We start from the raw sequence: 16,355 nt of genomic DNA on the forward strand, positions 1-16,355 counted from the left end.
GAAATGTCGGAGGCGTTGAAAACGAATTAAGAGTGAGGAGTTTGTAATGGGGAGCAGCTGAAGACACATCCACTGTCTGGCCTGCCTTTTGAGAAAAGCCCCAGTGTTGCTCTCCAATCTTCATTTTCTCTGTGCCCAGCATTGCAAATTGCATCAGCATATGCTTGAATGCCTACTGTGTGCAACCCAAGCCTCCTTACTCTCAGCATCCAGTGAAAAAGAGGTGTGGAGTGTTAGATGGAATCAAGTGCCAAAGAACTTATTTTTCACCACTGACTAGTTACAAGACCTTGAGAATGAACAAGTCACAGCGTCTGTGGGCTTCGATTTCCTTATCAGTTGTTTAAGTAGAAGCTACCCAAGGTCCACTCCAGTCCTTATGTTCTGTAGCACTGTGATTTTTTTTTCTCTCATGTCTCCCTTGTCACTCAGCTTAGTTTTATTTGTTTGCTACTGGGTTGCTTTTGTCTTGTTCTATTTTTTAAAATTAAGAAGTTGAGAAGAATTAGGAAGCCTGATTCTTTTCTGAAGACAATGTTGTCTATCTCAGCTGTGTTCCTTAGTATCTAAGAGGTTGGGTCCTGCCCCGTTAGTCACTGTCTGAGTCACTCCATGTTGTCTGAAAAACTGGTTTCTTAAAACTGCCATTCAAATGAGATAAGGTGTCTCTAGAGACCACTCCAGAAAGCAGTCCCTTAAGTCAGTGAAATGCATAGCCTGAAAATGACTGTATCTTCTGCAGTTTTAAAGGATTGGGATAGAATCCTCTCAGGCACAGGAAGAGGAATCAGTCAGGGGTGTAGAATGCCTCCTAACAGACACTTGCTTTCCTGGTGAGAGGCAGGCAGATCAGATCTGCCTTTGGACTCCACTGAGGGAAGTCAAGAAGCCAGCAGCCTATAGACCAGTGATGGCGAACCTATGACACGCGTGTCAGAGGTGACACGCGAACTCATTTTTTTGGTTGATTTTTCTTTGTTAAATGGCATTTAAATATATAAAATAAATATCAAAAACATGTCTTTGTTTTACTATGGTTGCAAATATCAAAAAATTTCTATATGTAACACGGCACCAGAGTTAAATTAGGGTTTTTCAAAATGCTGACACGCCGAGCTCAAAAGGTTTGCCATCACTGCTATAGACTTTTGATTTGTGATAAGTAGAATAATTTTGCTTCCTGTTATTGTGTTGGTTAAAGTTACCAGTTTAGTTTTCACTTGCTTGCCTCATCATGCTATTTGCACTGCTTCAAGATCTCTTGGAATTCAAAAACTGATGTATTTATCTTGGACTTTGAATTGTTAAAAATATAATGTTTGTATTTTGATATACTTGTAAAATTATAATTGTTTTCTATAAAAGTCAGTAGTATGCATTGTAGGAGAAATCTTTTTATTGTACATAGTGCTTATTGTAAATCACATAAAATATTTAGAAAACCCAACAAAAAGAAGAAAGAAAAAATTAACCATATTCTCACTATCCAGAGATAATTATCCACTGTTGACATTGGATGTATATTTTTATCTTTTTTCTATATACGTCACACACACATTTATTTTTACAAATATATGTCAAAAGGGTTCAGATTAAACTACTTTAAAACTTTCCATTTAATATATGTAAAACTTTACCAACATGATTAAAAAATCTAATATAACTTTTAAGAAATAAAATTAAATTTTACAGATGTGCCATCTTAACCAGTAGCTGTAACTGGGCATTTTAGGCTACTTCCAATTTTTGCTGTTATAAATTACCATCTTTTTAAAAAATATATATTTTTATTGATTTCAGAGAGGAAGGAAGAGGGAGAGAGAGATAGAAACATCCAGGATGAGAGAGAATCATGGATCGGCTGCCTCCTGCAAGTCCCCCACTGGGGATCAAGCCCACAACCTGGGCATGTGCCCTTGACCGGAATCAAACCTGGGACCCTTCAGTTTGCAGGCCGATGCTTCATCCACTGAGCCAAACCAGCTAGAGCAAATTACCATCTTTTTATGCTTTCTCTTCTCCTGCTCCTCCTCCTCTGTTGCTACTGCTATTGCTGCATCTTGGCTAACAATTATTTAGTAATATATAAAATCTTCTAAAAACATAACATTATAGTTAAGACCAAAATTTCTTTCAGCTCTCCCCAAGCCCCTGTGCTCTCCAAAGAGATAACACTAGATATCAGGTTATATAATCTTTCAGACCTTTTTACTGCATTTACATATTTACATATATATCCATCAAAACCATAATTCTATTTTGTGGGTTGTTTCTAAACATAAGTTGTATTCTGTCATTATCTCAGTTTTAGTATGATTTTTGTACTTTAATATGGGGGTGGAGCAAAGAGGAAGACATAAAACTACTTATGGTAATTTGAAGCCAAAATCAGATAACATTTTAGCTACAAAATTGGGAACCAGAAGCCCCATTATTGAGCTCTGAGGAAGAGTCTTTTATCTGCGTGTCCCTCAGTTACTTCCTGACAAAGTGATTTTGTCTGAGTAGATCCATCTTCCCTCATATCTCAGAACTGAAGTTATTCTAACATCCTTATGCATTTGATTTTTTTTCTTTTGTTGATGTCGAATGAGTTGAAAGATGAAGGGAAGATTGAAAAAACAAACAAATAAAAAAGAAGATGTGGACATTTGGCCTGGTGCTCCTTTCAGACCCCAGTCTGACCTAGGGAGCGTTAATGGATCTGTTTCAATTCCCATCCCTGGGAAGAGGTTTCCTCAGACACAGCTTCGAAGCAAGACTGTCCCACATGACACTCTGTCATGTCGTTCTGTGTTGGCTCTCTACCGCCTTTCAACACGGAGACACATGGCTCTGAAACTTGCCCAGTGTGGCTGCTTTTCAAGCAGAGTGAACTCTGCTATTCTCGTAATGAGAAGTGCTAGCCCCCCTCCCCACCTCCGACCAGAAAGAGTGCTGCACAGTGTCAGGATTTAAAATGAAACCTTTGTTATAGCCCATGGGGAAAATGGATCCAATCCAGCTCCAAACATATCATTCTGCCATTCCAAACCTACCAAGAGTTTTAATGGTTCTGAAACATTTTAGAGGGGAAAAAAGGGGTTTTTGGTGGGTTTTGTGTGTGCGTGTGTGTTTTATATTTTTTTGCGGGGGATGGGGCACTTGAAATGGCATATGGGGAGGTGGGAGCAAATGCATGGTATGTTTTATGCCAGTGAAAATGAAGACAGCTCAGCAGAGAAGGGAACTGGAATATAAACTGTAATTGACCCATAGTTGTGGCATGATTTCTGGGTATCAGAAGGTCAGTAATAAGAGTTGCCATCCAAGGGCAATGAATGAAGATTGCCAAAATGCCAGAAATCTCTGGAGTTTGCTAACCTGGGGAGGGTTCTACTCAGTGGGGAAAGGATCATGGTTTGGGTTACACTAGACGCACCTTTCTCTAGGACTTGAAACTGTTTTGTCTTTTTTGAGAAGGATTTCCTTTCCTGTGGCTTTTCAGAAGCTGTTTATTAATCCAGCCTGAAGCTCTTCCTCACCCCGTCACCCAGTGCACTACAAACATTTTTTTGGGGGGGTCGGGGGGGCGTTGAGGATGGATAAAAGATACTTTGTTGACCACGAATTGTTCAGCATCGCCCTAAGGCTCAATGCGCCTGGCTTCTCTCTCTAGCACCAAGTTTGAATTTGCTTTTTCTTTCTGACAACTTCAGCTGTGGTTTGTTCCTATTGCCAGAGGAGCTCCAGGCATGCACCACTGTTTGGGATCCAGTGGCCACATTTGGCAGTCAGCGGTTTGAATGACCTCTCTTTAGGAGCCCTAGGTCACTGGCTAGATTTCTACCTCCCTACATTACAGGCTCTTCCTGTATTAGGAGTGGCAGTTGGCCAGGGCATTATATTTCCACTGGCCTGAAAACATGCAGACCTTGATGAGCAGAGTCTTGTGAGAGTGAGGAGGACAGCAACACAGGAAAGGCTGAAACAGATCATTGGGGCCCTCAGTCTGAGAATTCTTCCAGGGGAAGTATGGGACCCTCAGGTGGAACAGTTGGTGAGACAGTGCCTGAGAAGACGGCAGCAGAAAACTTTCTGGTTTCCTGAAGTAAAGCCTTGAGTAAAGAATCTTTAGATTTGTGAACCAGAGAGTTTGGGGAATATGTAGGTCTTAAAGCTTAAAGGAAATTTGTTTGCTATTTAGAAAAACCAATTGTTTCAGAGAGAAACTTTGATTTCATTTCAGCCTGAATCCAGTTATTGCCAAGGGTTAGGAAATAACATACCAAAGCATAATAACTCATAGCAATTTATCCAAAATTGAGCTGATTTATTTCCAAACCTCGAACACTTCTTTCTCTTAAATTTGTCCACAATCTTAGGATTGTAGGAAGGTTTGTGAAAGTAGCAAGGAGACACCCTATGCGTTAGTTGTCTGCTTTCAGAGAGAGAGAGACAGAGAAAGAGAGAGAGAGAGAGAGAGAGAGAGAGAGAGAGAGTGTGTGTGTGTGTGTGTGTGTGTGTGTATACCAGTGCTCTTGGGGATGTCCCTCACTGATGGGCTGGTGTATTTGTAGGATGGAGACATTCCCTGCAGTGGCTGAGAAGGTGCTCAAGGAGTTCCAGGTATTGTTGCAGCATAGTCCCTCTCCTGTTGGAAGTACTCGCATGCTGCAGCTTATGACCATCAACATGTTTGCTGTACACAACTCCCAGTTGAAAGGTAAGGCATGTTCACTTTCTTTATCTAGACAGATAAAGATTAATATAGCTTTTTTTCCTATGCTACCATACCACTAATTACCCCCATCTCTCTCTCTCTCACACACACACACACACACACACACACACACACACACCCTTCCCCACCATTGCCTCTCACATCCTTAATTTGCTCTCTGAAATCTGTATGACTCTCTAGTGCTTGGGTGGGATGGAAGGAGGGAATCATGGGTATAGAGCTTAATTTGCAAACCCAGAGATGCTGTTGCACATCTGGCCATGCTAAAGGCAGCAGCAAGGCCTCTTGGAGTCTGCAGATCCAGAGCCTCTCCCAGGGGAGAGGCATTGCTGAAATGTTTCATCGCAGAGACCATACGCTTGGCAGGGACTGGGAATAGCTGTTTCTGGACTCATGTACCCTGTTTGTTCAATATGGAAAAGTCTAGTTCCCTGTGGGATATCCCTTGTGGGAGCCTGCCAGGGAGTAAGAACAGAGAATTGATGAGCTTTGGTGACTCAAATTGGAAGCACAAAAATCACCAGGCCCAGAGTTTGGCTAACATACTGGTGTGTATTCTGAAATGCTTTTTGGAACACTGAGGTTTTTTGAGGCAGGGGATGGGGTGGGAGGGGTCAGACAGATGCTCATTGATAGGATTTTTAAATGTTCTGATGACCAGGTCACAACCAAAGGATGTTACCAGGATCCCGTCCTTTCCCTTTCCCTTTCCTGTTTCCCCTTCCTCTTCCCCTTTTCCTCTTCCTCCTACCCCTTCCCTTCCCATCTAGGTAAGAATATGTGGTTTAACTTGATGGAATAGGTAATATAGGAATAACATTATTTTGTGTTTGTTTGTAAGGGAGATTTGTTCCATGATGCTAAAAAAATTGTTTTAAAGCATTGACAGAGAGTGAAGTTTGGTTTCCTGGCTGAAAGGTTATTATCTGAAATGCCAAGAAATAGGAATTGCCCCATGGAGACTCCATTGTAAAACAGACCTGGTGTTTCTGGACAGGTTATTACTAGTTCTCTTATTGCACTTTTTCTTTTCTTTAAAAAAATGTTTATTGATTGGGGAGAGGGAGAGAAAACATTGATTTGTTGTTACACTTATTTATATATTTGTTGGTTGCTTCTTGTATGTGCCCTGACTGGGAATCGAACTCACAACCTTGGCATATTAGGATGATGCTATAACCAACTGAGCTACCCAGCCAGGGTCTTATTGCACATTTTCTTGGTGCTTTCTCTCACTCTGAAATTGATTTATTTTCCTTCCCATTTATTTTTGAGGGTTCTACATTAGCTTGCTGATGAGTGGGTATGCCACAATTTCCCTTGAAACTTGGTTCTTCCTGGGACTCTGTAAGGCCCTCTGCTAGTCTGTCTGGGTTTTCAGTCATATCTGATCTTCTCCGCTCAAGTTGGCTGCTTACAGCATTTAGAATTCCCAGCAGAAGGCAAGATGCAGAGGCTGAGGTGCCATTTTGAACTTGGCTAATTATTCCTGAGAACAGCTCCGAGGAAAGCATGCTGTCCTGGGGGACAGTGGTGGCTTCCAGGAAGGAGGAAATAAAGTTTGTCAAGTGCTGTCTTGGTAAGGCTGTGAAGTCCAAAGGGGCAGGAGATTGATTCCTTCTTCATGACTCTGCTGGTTTAGCTACCAAGTGGGAAGCTCAGTGAACTCAGGAAATGAGGCCTCCTGAGGTGCCCTCCTATTCATTGTCCTGCCTTCCTCTACCCTCAACCCACAGAGTTCAGTGAGCTGCTGTCACAGAGCTGCAGCCTCGGCCAAGGTATTTTTCTAGCATCAAGTGACCTGTAATCTTGGGAGGTGTGAATGTAAAGGACCTGCGGCTCTTGCCTGTGAAGCATCTGTTGTCAGCAGCTTCTGCTCCATGAAAAGGAACACCTTGGCTTTTTCGTAGGCCACCAGTGAGTCCTTTTCTTGTAGCTGTTGTTTAGTAAAGGTGAAAAGATACAGACGAAAGGAAGGTGAGATGGTGAGAACAGAGAAAGAAGGAAATAGGTGGTTTCCCCAGTTGAGGCCAGGGAACTTTTTTAGTACTCTTCTCCATGGTTGTTGTATGAGGACCTGCTAGCCAGGAAGGACATGCCAAAGCCTGTGCCTGAGACACTGCTACTCATTTCTGGCCTTGTCCTGATGCTCACCTCCATGAGGCAACTGGGGCCAAGAGGAGGATGATATGAGGTGGTCAGAAGTTCCTAGGGTGTTTCAGGGATAAACAGCCTGGGCCACAGGATATAACACTCAACTAGGACAGAGAGCTCTGTGGACATGCTGCCAAGTACCCGGTGTGCAGCTGAGGCGGCCGTCCAGACCCCACTGTGTGGGCTGCCATTGGGAGAGGGGTGAGCAGAGCACACAGCGGGGCTGGTTGGTGGGAAGATGCACTTTTCCATTTCCCAGCATATGAGTCATCTTCTCTGGGCCCCTGTGCTGTGCTTGCATGGACAGTGGCAAGAAGGGGGTGTTGTGGCTGAGCAGCAGCATCTGTGCCGGGGGTGGAGAAGGAAGGGGGTTGGGGAGAGGGTAAAGGTTTAAATCCTTCACTAATCAGCAGCAGTTTGAATCACATTTTTATGAGTAAGGAAGTGATAAATCAGCCCTGAGTGTTCAGCCCCAAAGTCCTGTCAGCCAGTGCCCTTCTAAAGTCTTCTCTCCAGGCCACTCTGCTTGCTGTCAGAGTCGCCAGCCACCCAGCTGTGGGACCCTGACTGTCTGAAACCAGGAAGCAAGGGCCTGACGCTGCTTGGCCCTCCCAGGTGCTTGGGGTCTGTGGTGATTTGGCAGTCAGTGCAAGTTACAGAACATCTGGGCCATCATTTTTCTTTCCATTCCTTCTTGGACATATCCTTTTGGGTGGGTGTTTGCATCAGTCAGTTCCTGGACTCTGTGGAGAAGGAACGTTCCAGCATGAAGCAGAGGTGATCAGTGGTCCCCAAGGCAGTCGAGGTCCTCTCAATCTGTGCCTGGGCTTTCCCTGTAGATGTGGTCCTAAAGCATATGATTTGGAGAGCAGCAGGGATGTCCTTACTAAAACAGATGTCCTTTATGATACCCCGAATTCATTTTATTTGTGTGTGTCTTCAGTGTTAACCTTGTAGAACTGTCTTTTTTTCAAATTACCTATAATCCGGGGGTAGGAATGATATTATCACTTTAGTGTTATTACTTTTCAGATGTGTTTTTCTTGTCAAGAGAGACAGAGAACTGTTTAAAAGCTTTGGACACCTCACAAGACAAAATGGAGGAAAAAGCTTAGATGGTGGTGAGAGAAAGGCATCTTTCCCCTTTTCCTAGGTTGTAGTTTGCCCCAGAGCTCAGGGAGGCAGAGGTTGTGAGGTCATATTTGTCCCCCTGCCCTTAGGAGAAAATAAGTTGAGTTATGCCACATCATTTTACCAACTAAACTTTCCAGTCTCAGCAGTGATCTTAACACTCAGAGCTATTGGTGGGGGAGCTATTACCTCCTCCTCTAATGAATGGGCCCTATGCAAAAATCCCACGTTAGTGGGACTATGAAGAATCTAGAATCCTAGTACTCTATAGTGAAGTGGTTGGGGACAGATAAATTTGAGGGATGTTTGGGGTCCCTCAGCATAGTGCCTGGAATTTATTAGGCACTCAGTAATTATTGAATGTATGGGTGAAAAAGGCAAGCCAGCTCTCATTGAATAGTATGTTTTTTACCTGGCCTGTGTCCAACATTATCTTGTGGTGGTGATAGGTGGTTCCCAGAGTGATGTCACAATTGGTAATCGCTCTATGGCATTCCCAAGCCTGTAGGGAGAAATCGGGCCTTCTCCACGTGCCTCAGCATTTAACACTTCAGTAGCCATCTGATTGGCTGACGTGATGCTGGAGGATGAACTGTTGATCTAAACCACAAGCATGCCAAGAATTTTAATTTTTTAAAAATTCTGTAATTTAAGGAAATAAAACTCTAGTTTTTGAAAAGGAATAATTAAAGCAACATTTGTGGTAGAGCATCACTAAAAGCCCATTGCATCCCCCATCTGTGCCCAATTTGCTCCAATCTGCCCTCCCCCCCTTTTTTCTTTTTCTTCCTTTTTCTCTTCCCCTCTTGCTCTCTCTCCCTTTTTAAAAAATATGTTTTATAATTCCTGGAATCAAAACCATCTCATGCACACACTGTTTTATTTTACTGCATTATTGGATTATACTTCCTATAAATCATTGGATGTTATTCATTGGCCACCACTGGAATAACTTCCCTTTTCTGTGCCCTGGCCCTCCCTTTTTCCTCCTCTACCAGTTCATAGACTAGGGCTGTATTTCAGCCTTGCAGAGAAGCCCTGGTGGCAGCAAGAGGGCACCCAAGAGACACTTCTTATGTGTGCCATTGGTGTTTCCTGCCTTTAGGGAACATTTAGGGGCTGGGATTGAGGCAGGGCTAGACTGGCATTCCTTTCATAATCATTTATGCTTGCTTTTATGGTTGGTTAGTAATCCTGAATTGCAGGAGGTAAAGTGCCACATGTGCTCCTCCAGAGAGATAGAGAATCATAGCTGTCTATATGGGACCGATAGAGCTTAACTCAGATGTGTGGGGACCTCACACCTACATGGCATTGTTGTGTATGCAGGTTAACTCGAGTTGGGAAGTTCCATTCACAACCAAAATTTCTTTGTCTTAAGCATGCAGCCGCCTTAGAGATCTTCAGTAAAGCGATTTGCTCCTCTGTGGCAGTTCACTTCTGTCTGAGTCTCTTACCCAAGCAGAATGTATGAAGTGCCTAATCCTCTGCTTGTCAGAATAGTTGTACAGGAAATCCACCTTTCATAAGAGGTTAAGCTTGAGTTTAGCTGCATAAACTGGCCCTCTCATTCCTCCTCTGTATTTCTGGTGGTAGAACCCTTGGGCTTTTTCTCCTCAAGGATCCGTGGGTAGATTTCTACAGGTAATCAGCACTGCCTGACCTTCATTTTCAGAGTAAATTAACAGAGAGTCAGCTTGGCCAACACATTTTGTGAGAAATAGATTCAAAGGTCATAAGAGGCTAGGCTTTAGAAAGCAGGCCAGGGGAAGATGCATCCTTCAGCTATACCCTCTGTCCCTTGGGGCAAGATATAAGTATCAACAGGCTGCTTAGCATAGACTTCTTCCCTCAGAATTTTCTGGAAAAGAAGAAAAAGTAAAGTTTGTCAGTGGCCTACCCAATTCTGGATTCCAGGGTCCATGTTGTTTTTAGAATGAATCTGTTACTTTAGTCTGGGGAGGAGAAGCAGTTATGAAAAGCTAAAGAAAGGAGAAAATTCATTTATACCAATAATTAAGCCTCTTATCATGTCAATTGAAGAAATGTCTGTTTTTGTCCCAAGGTAATAGTATGGTTTGATGTACATGGCTGCTTCTGTGTACAGTGCAGAAATGCAATATCCCATCATTGCCCAATAGTTAATGTGAGCTAGATACTTCATCTCTGTTGCCATTTTATAGCTTCTAAATTTGATTTTTTTTTTTTTTTGCTCCAGGATGGACTTATTCTGAAAAAGAGACAGAATTGGGTGGAATGTTGGCAGCAGGATTCCCAGCTGCCTTTTCTGAGCTCTCTTTAAGCTTTTCCTGAGGAATAAAATTCTGAATGTGTAGCTTACAGAGGGCTCAGGTTTGATATGTTCATTGAATACACAGAGGGAGCTGGTGTATTCTAGGGATGGAGGTTGGGGGGAGTAAGTTGTACTTTGGACCCTAACCAACTAAATGTTGGTCTGGGGAAAATTGTAGCTTCCAGAGGTAGTGGCCAATAATGACAACAGAACAACACTGTGATAATATCTAATGACATTTTTTAGTTGCTATATGTGAATTCTCATTTGATTTCTCCTATTAGCCCTCTGAGACAGGTGAGCAGATATTTTGTGTCTTATTTTATAGATGATGAGAAACATATCAGAAAGGTTAAGTAATGTAAGTTTGCACAGCTAGTAAATTACACTCAGGCCTCAAGTGTCCAGCCTTCTATATCAGAAGACACAAAAACTTCTCTGGACTTAATTGAGACAGATCAGCAATGCAAGCATCCCAAATCCCATATCTGAGCAGCCATTGTTCTTTGATGAAGAAAGTGATCTTTGAATCTGATCTGAGACTAGAAGAGGGACTAAAGTACAGATGAGGAATGTGGTGGAATCAGAATTCTCCCAAGTTGTTTGAGGCTAAAGTGGGCCACAGGTAGCAGAAGGATACAATTTGGGCAAATCAAGGTTTTCTGGGTTCATGTTTACTGTTGTTATGGGCAAGGAGGAAACTCCCTCTCACAGTGGAAAATGTTTGTTCATGACCAGTCGGTAAAAGAATTGTTTGTATATTTGGATTTATATACTACTAGAGGCCAGGTGCACGAATTTCGCCCATGGGTAGGGTCCCTAGCCTGGCAGGCAATCAGGGCTGATTGGGGCCTTCCTTCCCTGGCTGCTGGCTGGGGCCTGCCTTCATTTTGTGTCGCCCCCTGGTGGTTAGCGCATGTCATAGTGAGCGATTGAACTCCTGAGGGGACACTTTGTATATTAGCCTTTTATATATATAGATACCATTCAATTTTTTAAATCAATGTCATTGAAGTAAAGCTTATATACAATAAAATGCACCCATTTTAAGGGTGCATTTCAATACATGTGACCAATTTATATACTTAAGTAACCATCATTATAATCAAGATACAGAATATTTTCATCATCCCAAAAAGTTTTCTTTGTGCCCATCACAGTTGATCTCCATCCCTATCCCTGGCTCCAGGAAATCTTATTTGCTCTCTGTCACTATGCATTGGATGTGTCTTTTCTAGAGTTTTATATAAATGGAATCATAAGTGTGCGCTCGTTTGTGTCTGGCTTCTTTTGCTCAGCATAATGTTTCTGAGATTTGTTCATGTTGTTGTTACATGTTATCAATATTGCATTCTTTTATATTTATTGTATACTATTCTGTTGTATGGAATCTGCCACAGTTTTGTTTATCTAGTTACCTGTTGATGGAACATTTGGGTTGTTTCTAGTTTGGGGCTATTATGTATTTTAGTTGTAATTCCAGTTTGGTCCTGGGAGCATGTCCGGGCAGCATCCACTTACTCTGTCGCCATTTTTAATCCCCCTTTTGGGCTATCCTATATAATAAAAGGCTAATATGCATATTGACCTAATGGCGAAATGACCAGTCACTATGACGTGCACTGACCACCAGGAGGCAGACTCTCAATGCAGGAGCTGCCCCCTGGTGGTCAGTGTGCTCCCACAGGGGGAGCGCCACTCAGCCAGAAGCTGGGCTCATGGCTGGTGAACACAGCGGCAGTGGTGGGAGCCTCTCCCGCCTCCACGGCAACGCTAAGGATGTCTGTGTGGAGCGGGCCTAAGCCATCAGTCAGACATCCCTTGAGGGCTCCCGGATTGTGAGAGGGAGCAGGCTGGGCTGAGGGATTCCCCCCAAGTGCACAAATTTTGTACACTGCACCTCTATATATAACTGAATATAACTGCCATAAATATAGCTGCCATGAACTTTTGTATGAGTGTCTTGCGAACATATGTTTTCATCTCTCTTGGGTAAATACCTAGGAGTGGATTTCTTTGGTCATATGGTAAATGTTTAACTTTATAAGAAACTGCTAAACTATTTTTCAAAGTGTTTGGACCATTTTACATTCCTTCCAGCAGTGTCTGAGAATTCCACTTTCTTTGCATCCTTGCCAACATTTGGTATTGTCCATCTTTTTTACTTTAGCTATTCTAGTGGATATGCAGTGCTATTTCTTTTTCTTTTTTTATATATATCTTTATTGATTTCAGAGAGGAAAGGAAAGGGAGAGAGAGATAGAAACATCAGTGATGAGAGAAAATCATTGACTGGCACATCCCCCACTGGGGATTGAGCCCGCAACTTGGGCATGTGCCCTTGGCTGGAATTGAACCTGGGACCCTTCAGTCTGCAGGCTGACGCTCTATCCACTGAGGCAAACCAGCTGGGGCTGCAGTGCTATTTCATTTTGGTTTTGTGTTTTCTAGGTGACTAAGGATGATAAGTGACTTTTCATATACTTAATTGCCATTTGTATATATTATTTGGCAAGTATCTGTTCAAATCTTTTGACCATTTAAAAAATCAAGTTGTCTTTATTATGTTTTAAGAGTTATTTCTATAATTTGGATAAGCCCCTTTTCAGATAAATGTTTTGCAAATATTTTTTCCCCAGTATTTTCTCATTCTGTTTCTTTTCTTTTTTTTTTTCCTTTCTTCCTTTTGGACTTTTTTCCACCCCCCACCCCCACACCCACACATACTAGTTTCCTTTTTTTCTTTACGTGGTTACCTTAGGAATTAAAGTATGTATACTTGTCTTGCTAAAAGTAAAAAATGTTATTCAGCATTTTCACTCTCCTCCTAAATAATACAGGGACCATGGAAGGCTTAAATTCTATTCATTCTCTTTCCATTTATTGTCCTAATTTATATGCTGCTGTTGTCATGTATTTTATTTATTTTTATTATTTTTAAAATATATATAGTTTTGATTTCAGAGAGGAAGGGAGAGGGAGAGATAGAAACATCAATGATGAGAGAGAATCATTGATTGGCTGCCTCTTGCACGCCCCCTAGTGGGAATCAAGCCCACAACCCGGGCATGTGCCCTTTGGAATTGAACCTGGGACCTTTCAGTCTGCAGGCGGACACTCTATCCACTGAGCCAAACCGGCTAGTGCTGTTGTCATGTATTTTAATTATTCTTTTCCTCTTAAACTCTAAAGGACAAATTATTACTGTTTTTGTTTTATATGTTGTTGTTATTATTTTGCCAGTAAATGTTTATTTAGACTTTCCCATGTATTTACTCCTTTCCTTTAGCATTTCAGACCCTCTACCTGGTATCATTTTTTTCCTGCCTTAAGTATATTCTTTAGAGTTTATTTAGTGAAGCTCTTTTGATGACACAGTTTTTCGATTTTTATTTGTCTGAAAAGCTTTATTTTTCCTGTTCCTAAAGATCTTTTACAGGTATTCACTAGTAATAGAACTCTATTTTTTCTTTCTCTCTCTTTTTTTTAAATCCTCACCTGAGGATATTTTTTCCATTGATTTCTTTTTTTAGAGAGAGTGGAGGGTAGGGAGGAAGGAGGGAAAGAGAGAGAGAGAGAGAGAGAGAGAGAGAGAGAGAGAGAGAGAGAACGAACAACGTGAGAGAGACACATCAATTGGTTGCCTCCTGTCCGTGCCCTGACCAGAGCCAAGGATCAAACATGTAACCGAGCCACATGCCCTTGGCCAGGAATGGAACCCACAACTCTGGTCCACAGGCCGATGCTCTAACCACTGAGAAACTGGTCAGGGCTGATAATAGATCTCTAGGTTATAGTTATTTTCCTTCAGGCCATTTAAGATAGTTTACTATCTCTGGGCTTTCACTGTTGTGATTATTTCTCTTTTAAAAGTAATCTGTTTTTTCTCTCTGGGTGCTTTCTAGGTCTTTTTAAAAACTCTTTGATGTTCTGCAGTTTTAATGATTTGTCTAGGTTTATATTTATTATTCTTTCTGCTAAGTATTTATTGTGAGCTGATTTCAGTAGTTTTGGAAGATACTTAGCATCTGCATCTTTTTTAAAAAAAGATACTGCATCTACCCGTGCTTTCTCTTCTCCTCTGTGACTGATTAGACCTACGTTAGACCTTTCTCAGTCTTTAATGTCTCTTAAAGTTCTCTCTCATTTTTCTGACTTTTCTTTTTGTGTGCTACATTCCAGATAACTTCCTTAACTCTGTCTTTCAGTTCAGTGAATCTTTCATTGACTATATCTAATCTGTTAAATATGTCCCACTGAGTTTGATATTTTAATTATAAATTTTTATTTCCAGATGTTTTGAGTTTTTTTCTTCAAATCTACTTTCTTAGTAGTGTCTTGTTCCCTGAACATATTTGCAAGCTTGTCTCTTATGTCTTTAAAATATATTAAACATGGTTATTTTAGAGACTATGATGAATGGGTTCATTTAGGTGAGTTTCTGCTAATCTTGTTTCTGCTGGTTGGTCTCATGTACCTTCTAAAATTTTTCTTGTGTAATTTAAATTTTTTTCTTGTAATCTGCTTATTTTCTGTGGGATTCCATTAGTGAGAATTCTTGGAGACCTGGGGTGGAAATAGTGATAGGATTTAAGTTTGCTGTTGTCCACAGCCCAGTGTGAGGTTAAAATAACCTCTCTAAATTAAAATATCTGCTTGAGGGTTTTCATACCACCCAGGTAATGTGAATTCAGACTGCACACCCCTTTGAGGACTAGTGTATAGTCCATATTTTCAGTGCAATATTTTTTTCTCTTCTAGTCAGACCCAGGGTTTGACACAGTGAATTTTCCAGCTGTCTTCTCAGGGTCCTAAGGGTTATTTTTTATTCAGTCCTATACTTTGGCTGTAGGTCTGTGGGATCCCAACTTTATGGCACAGATCTTGGGCATCCTGTTGTATTGGCTGTACCCATGAAACTTTGGAAACCAAGTTCATCAGGTAGCAAATGTTCTTAGGAGAAAGCCTGGCTATATCCCACACATATCTCTAGTTCCCCATTTTTATTCAATCCCTGACCAGAGGATTCCTTTCTAATTTACTAGCTCCTCAATGCTTTCTAAAAAGATTTTAAAAATACTTTTCCAGAGTAATTAGTTGTTGAATTGGGAGAATAATGCTAGGTACCTAGTCTGCCTAGAGGAAATGCTATGATTCCTTTTCCTTTTTTACCATCAGATTCTAGCCTCCTTTTAGCTCAGTCTCTGAGCAGTGTGGCTAGGGCACCTGTATCTAGGGGGCAAGAGCATGTAGGCTGCTCTTTCAGAGAGTAGCTCCTTTTTCTCCTCCTGGTTTTATGGCAGGTGGGGTTGGGTTCACCTTTTTAGATTTTTCTAAGAGGTGTTCAAGGTATATAGACTGCTTAGAGGACTAATTGGGTGGGGAAGAAAGGCAAGGAGAGTGGGGAGAGAGGCCTGCAGCCATTTCTTACTAAGAGCGTATGAGCTGGAGGTCTGGAATAGAGTGCTCTCTAGTTTCGGTCACATTACATTACATATCTGGTGAACCCTTTTGGCCCGTAAAATCCTTTCCATTAGTCAGGGTGCTCTGTGCTTTTGTTCTTGACTACTGCTGTTCTTCGTGCTGTTTGGTTTGCTTGCATGTCTCAGTTTCCTTTTTAGAAGACAGATTGTAATATATTTAGGAATTTATTTATTGTAATTGGGGTTTTCTGACTTTTTTAGTCCCCTCTATAGACATCAGATTCCCATCTTGAGGCTTATTTCAGAAAATGCCCATGTGATTCCTTGCCCCAAGTGCCAGCAGCAGATGCAGCAATTGACACGCTGCAGGGAATTTCCAACTGCTGGGCAGGTTTCTGAAATCCAGACACGTGCTGTTCACACTTTGGCTTCTGAAGCAAGGATCAGTGGTTGAAAGAGGGGAGGGGCTGGTAGGAGACCAGAGGGAGAAAGATCTTGTAATGCCTGCCTAGGGCTTAAGGTTTTGTCAGCTTTCTTCATCCCTTCTCCAGCTGGCGTTGGCAGGGTAGAGTAAATCACTGCAGAGTGAACTCACTGGAGGCTTCTTTGAGGCATACCTGTGACGTCATCC

At 41.8% G+C, this 16,355-nt stretch overlaps 1 protein-coding gene across 9 annotated transcripts in view; it reads left to right on the forward strand.

Moving 5' to 3' along the window:
• Positions 1–16,355, forward strand: part of SMG6 (SMG6, nonsense mediated mRNA decay factor) — a 213,585-nt gene that overhangs the window by 48,488 nt on the left and 148,742 nt on the right. For all 9 annotated transcript variants that reach the window (XR_002831739.1, XM_023762803.1, XM_023762791.1 and 6 more), the window contains one exon: positions 4,560–4,705. Coding sequence is in view for 8 of the 9 variants with exons in the window: in XM_023762803.1 (XP_023618571.1) it covers positions 4,560–4,705 (146 nt within the window). In the remaining variant the exon portion in view is untranslated. The remainder of the gene's footprint in view (positions 1–4,559; positions 4,706–16,355) is intronic.

This window comes from Myotis lucifugus, unplaced genomic scaffold (genome assembly GCF_000147115.1).
Source record: "Myotis lucifugus unplaced genomic scaffold, Myoluc2.0 scaffold_262, whole genome shotgun sequence".
Lineage (NCBI taxonomy): Eukaryota > Metazoa > Chordata > Mammalia > Chiroptera > Vespertilionidae > Myotis > Myotis lucifugus.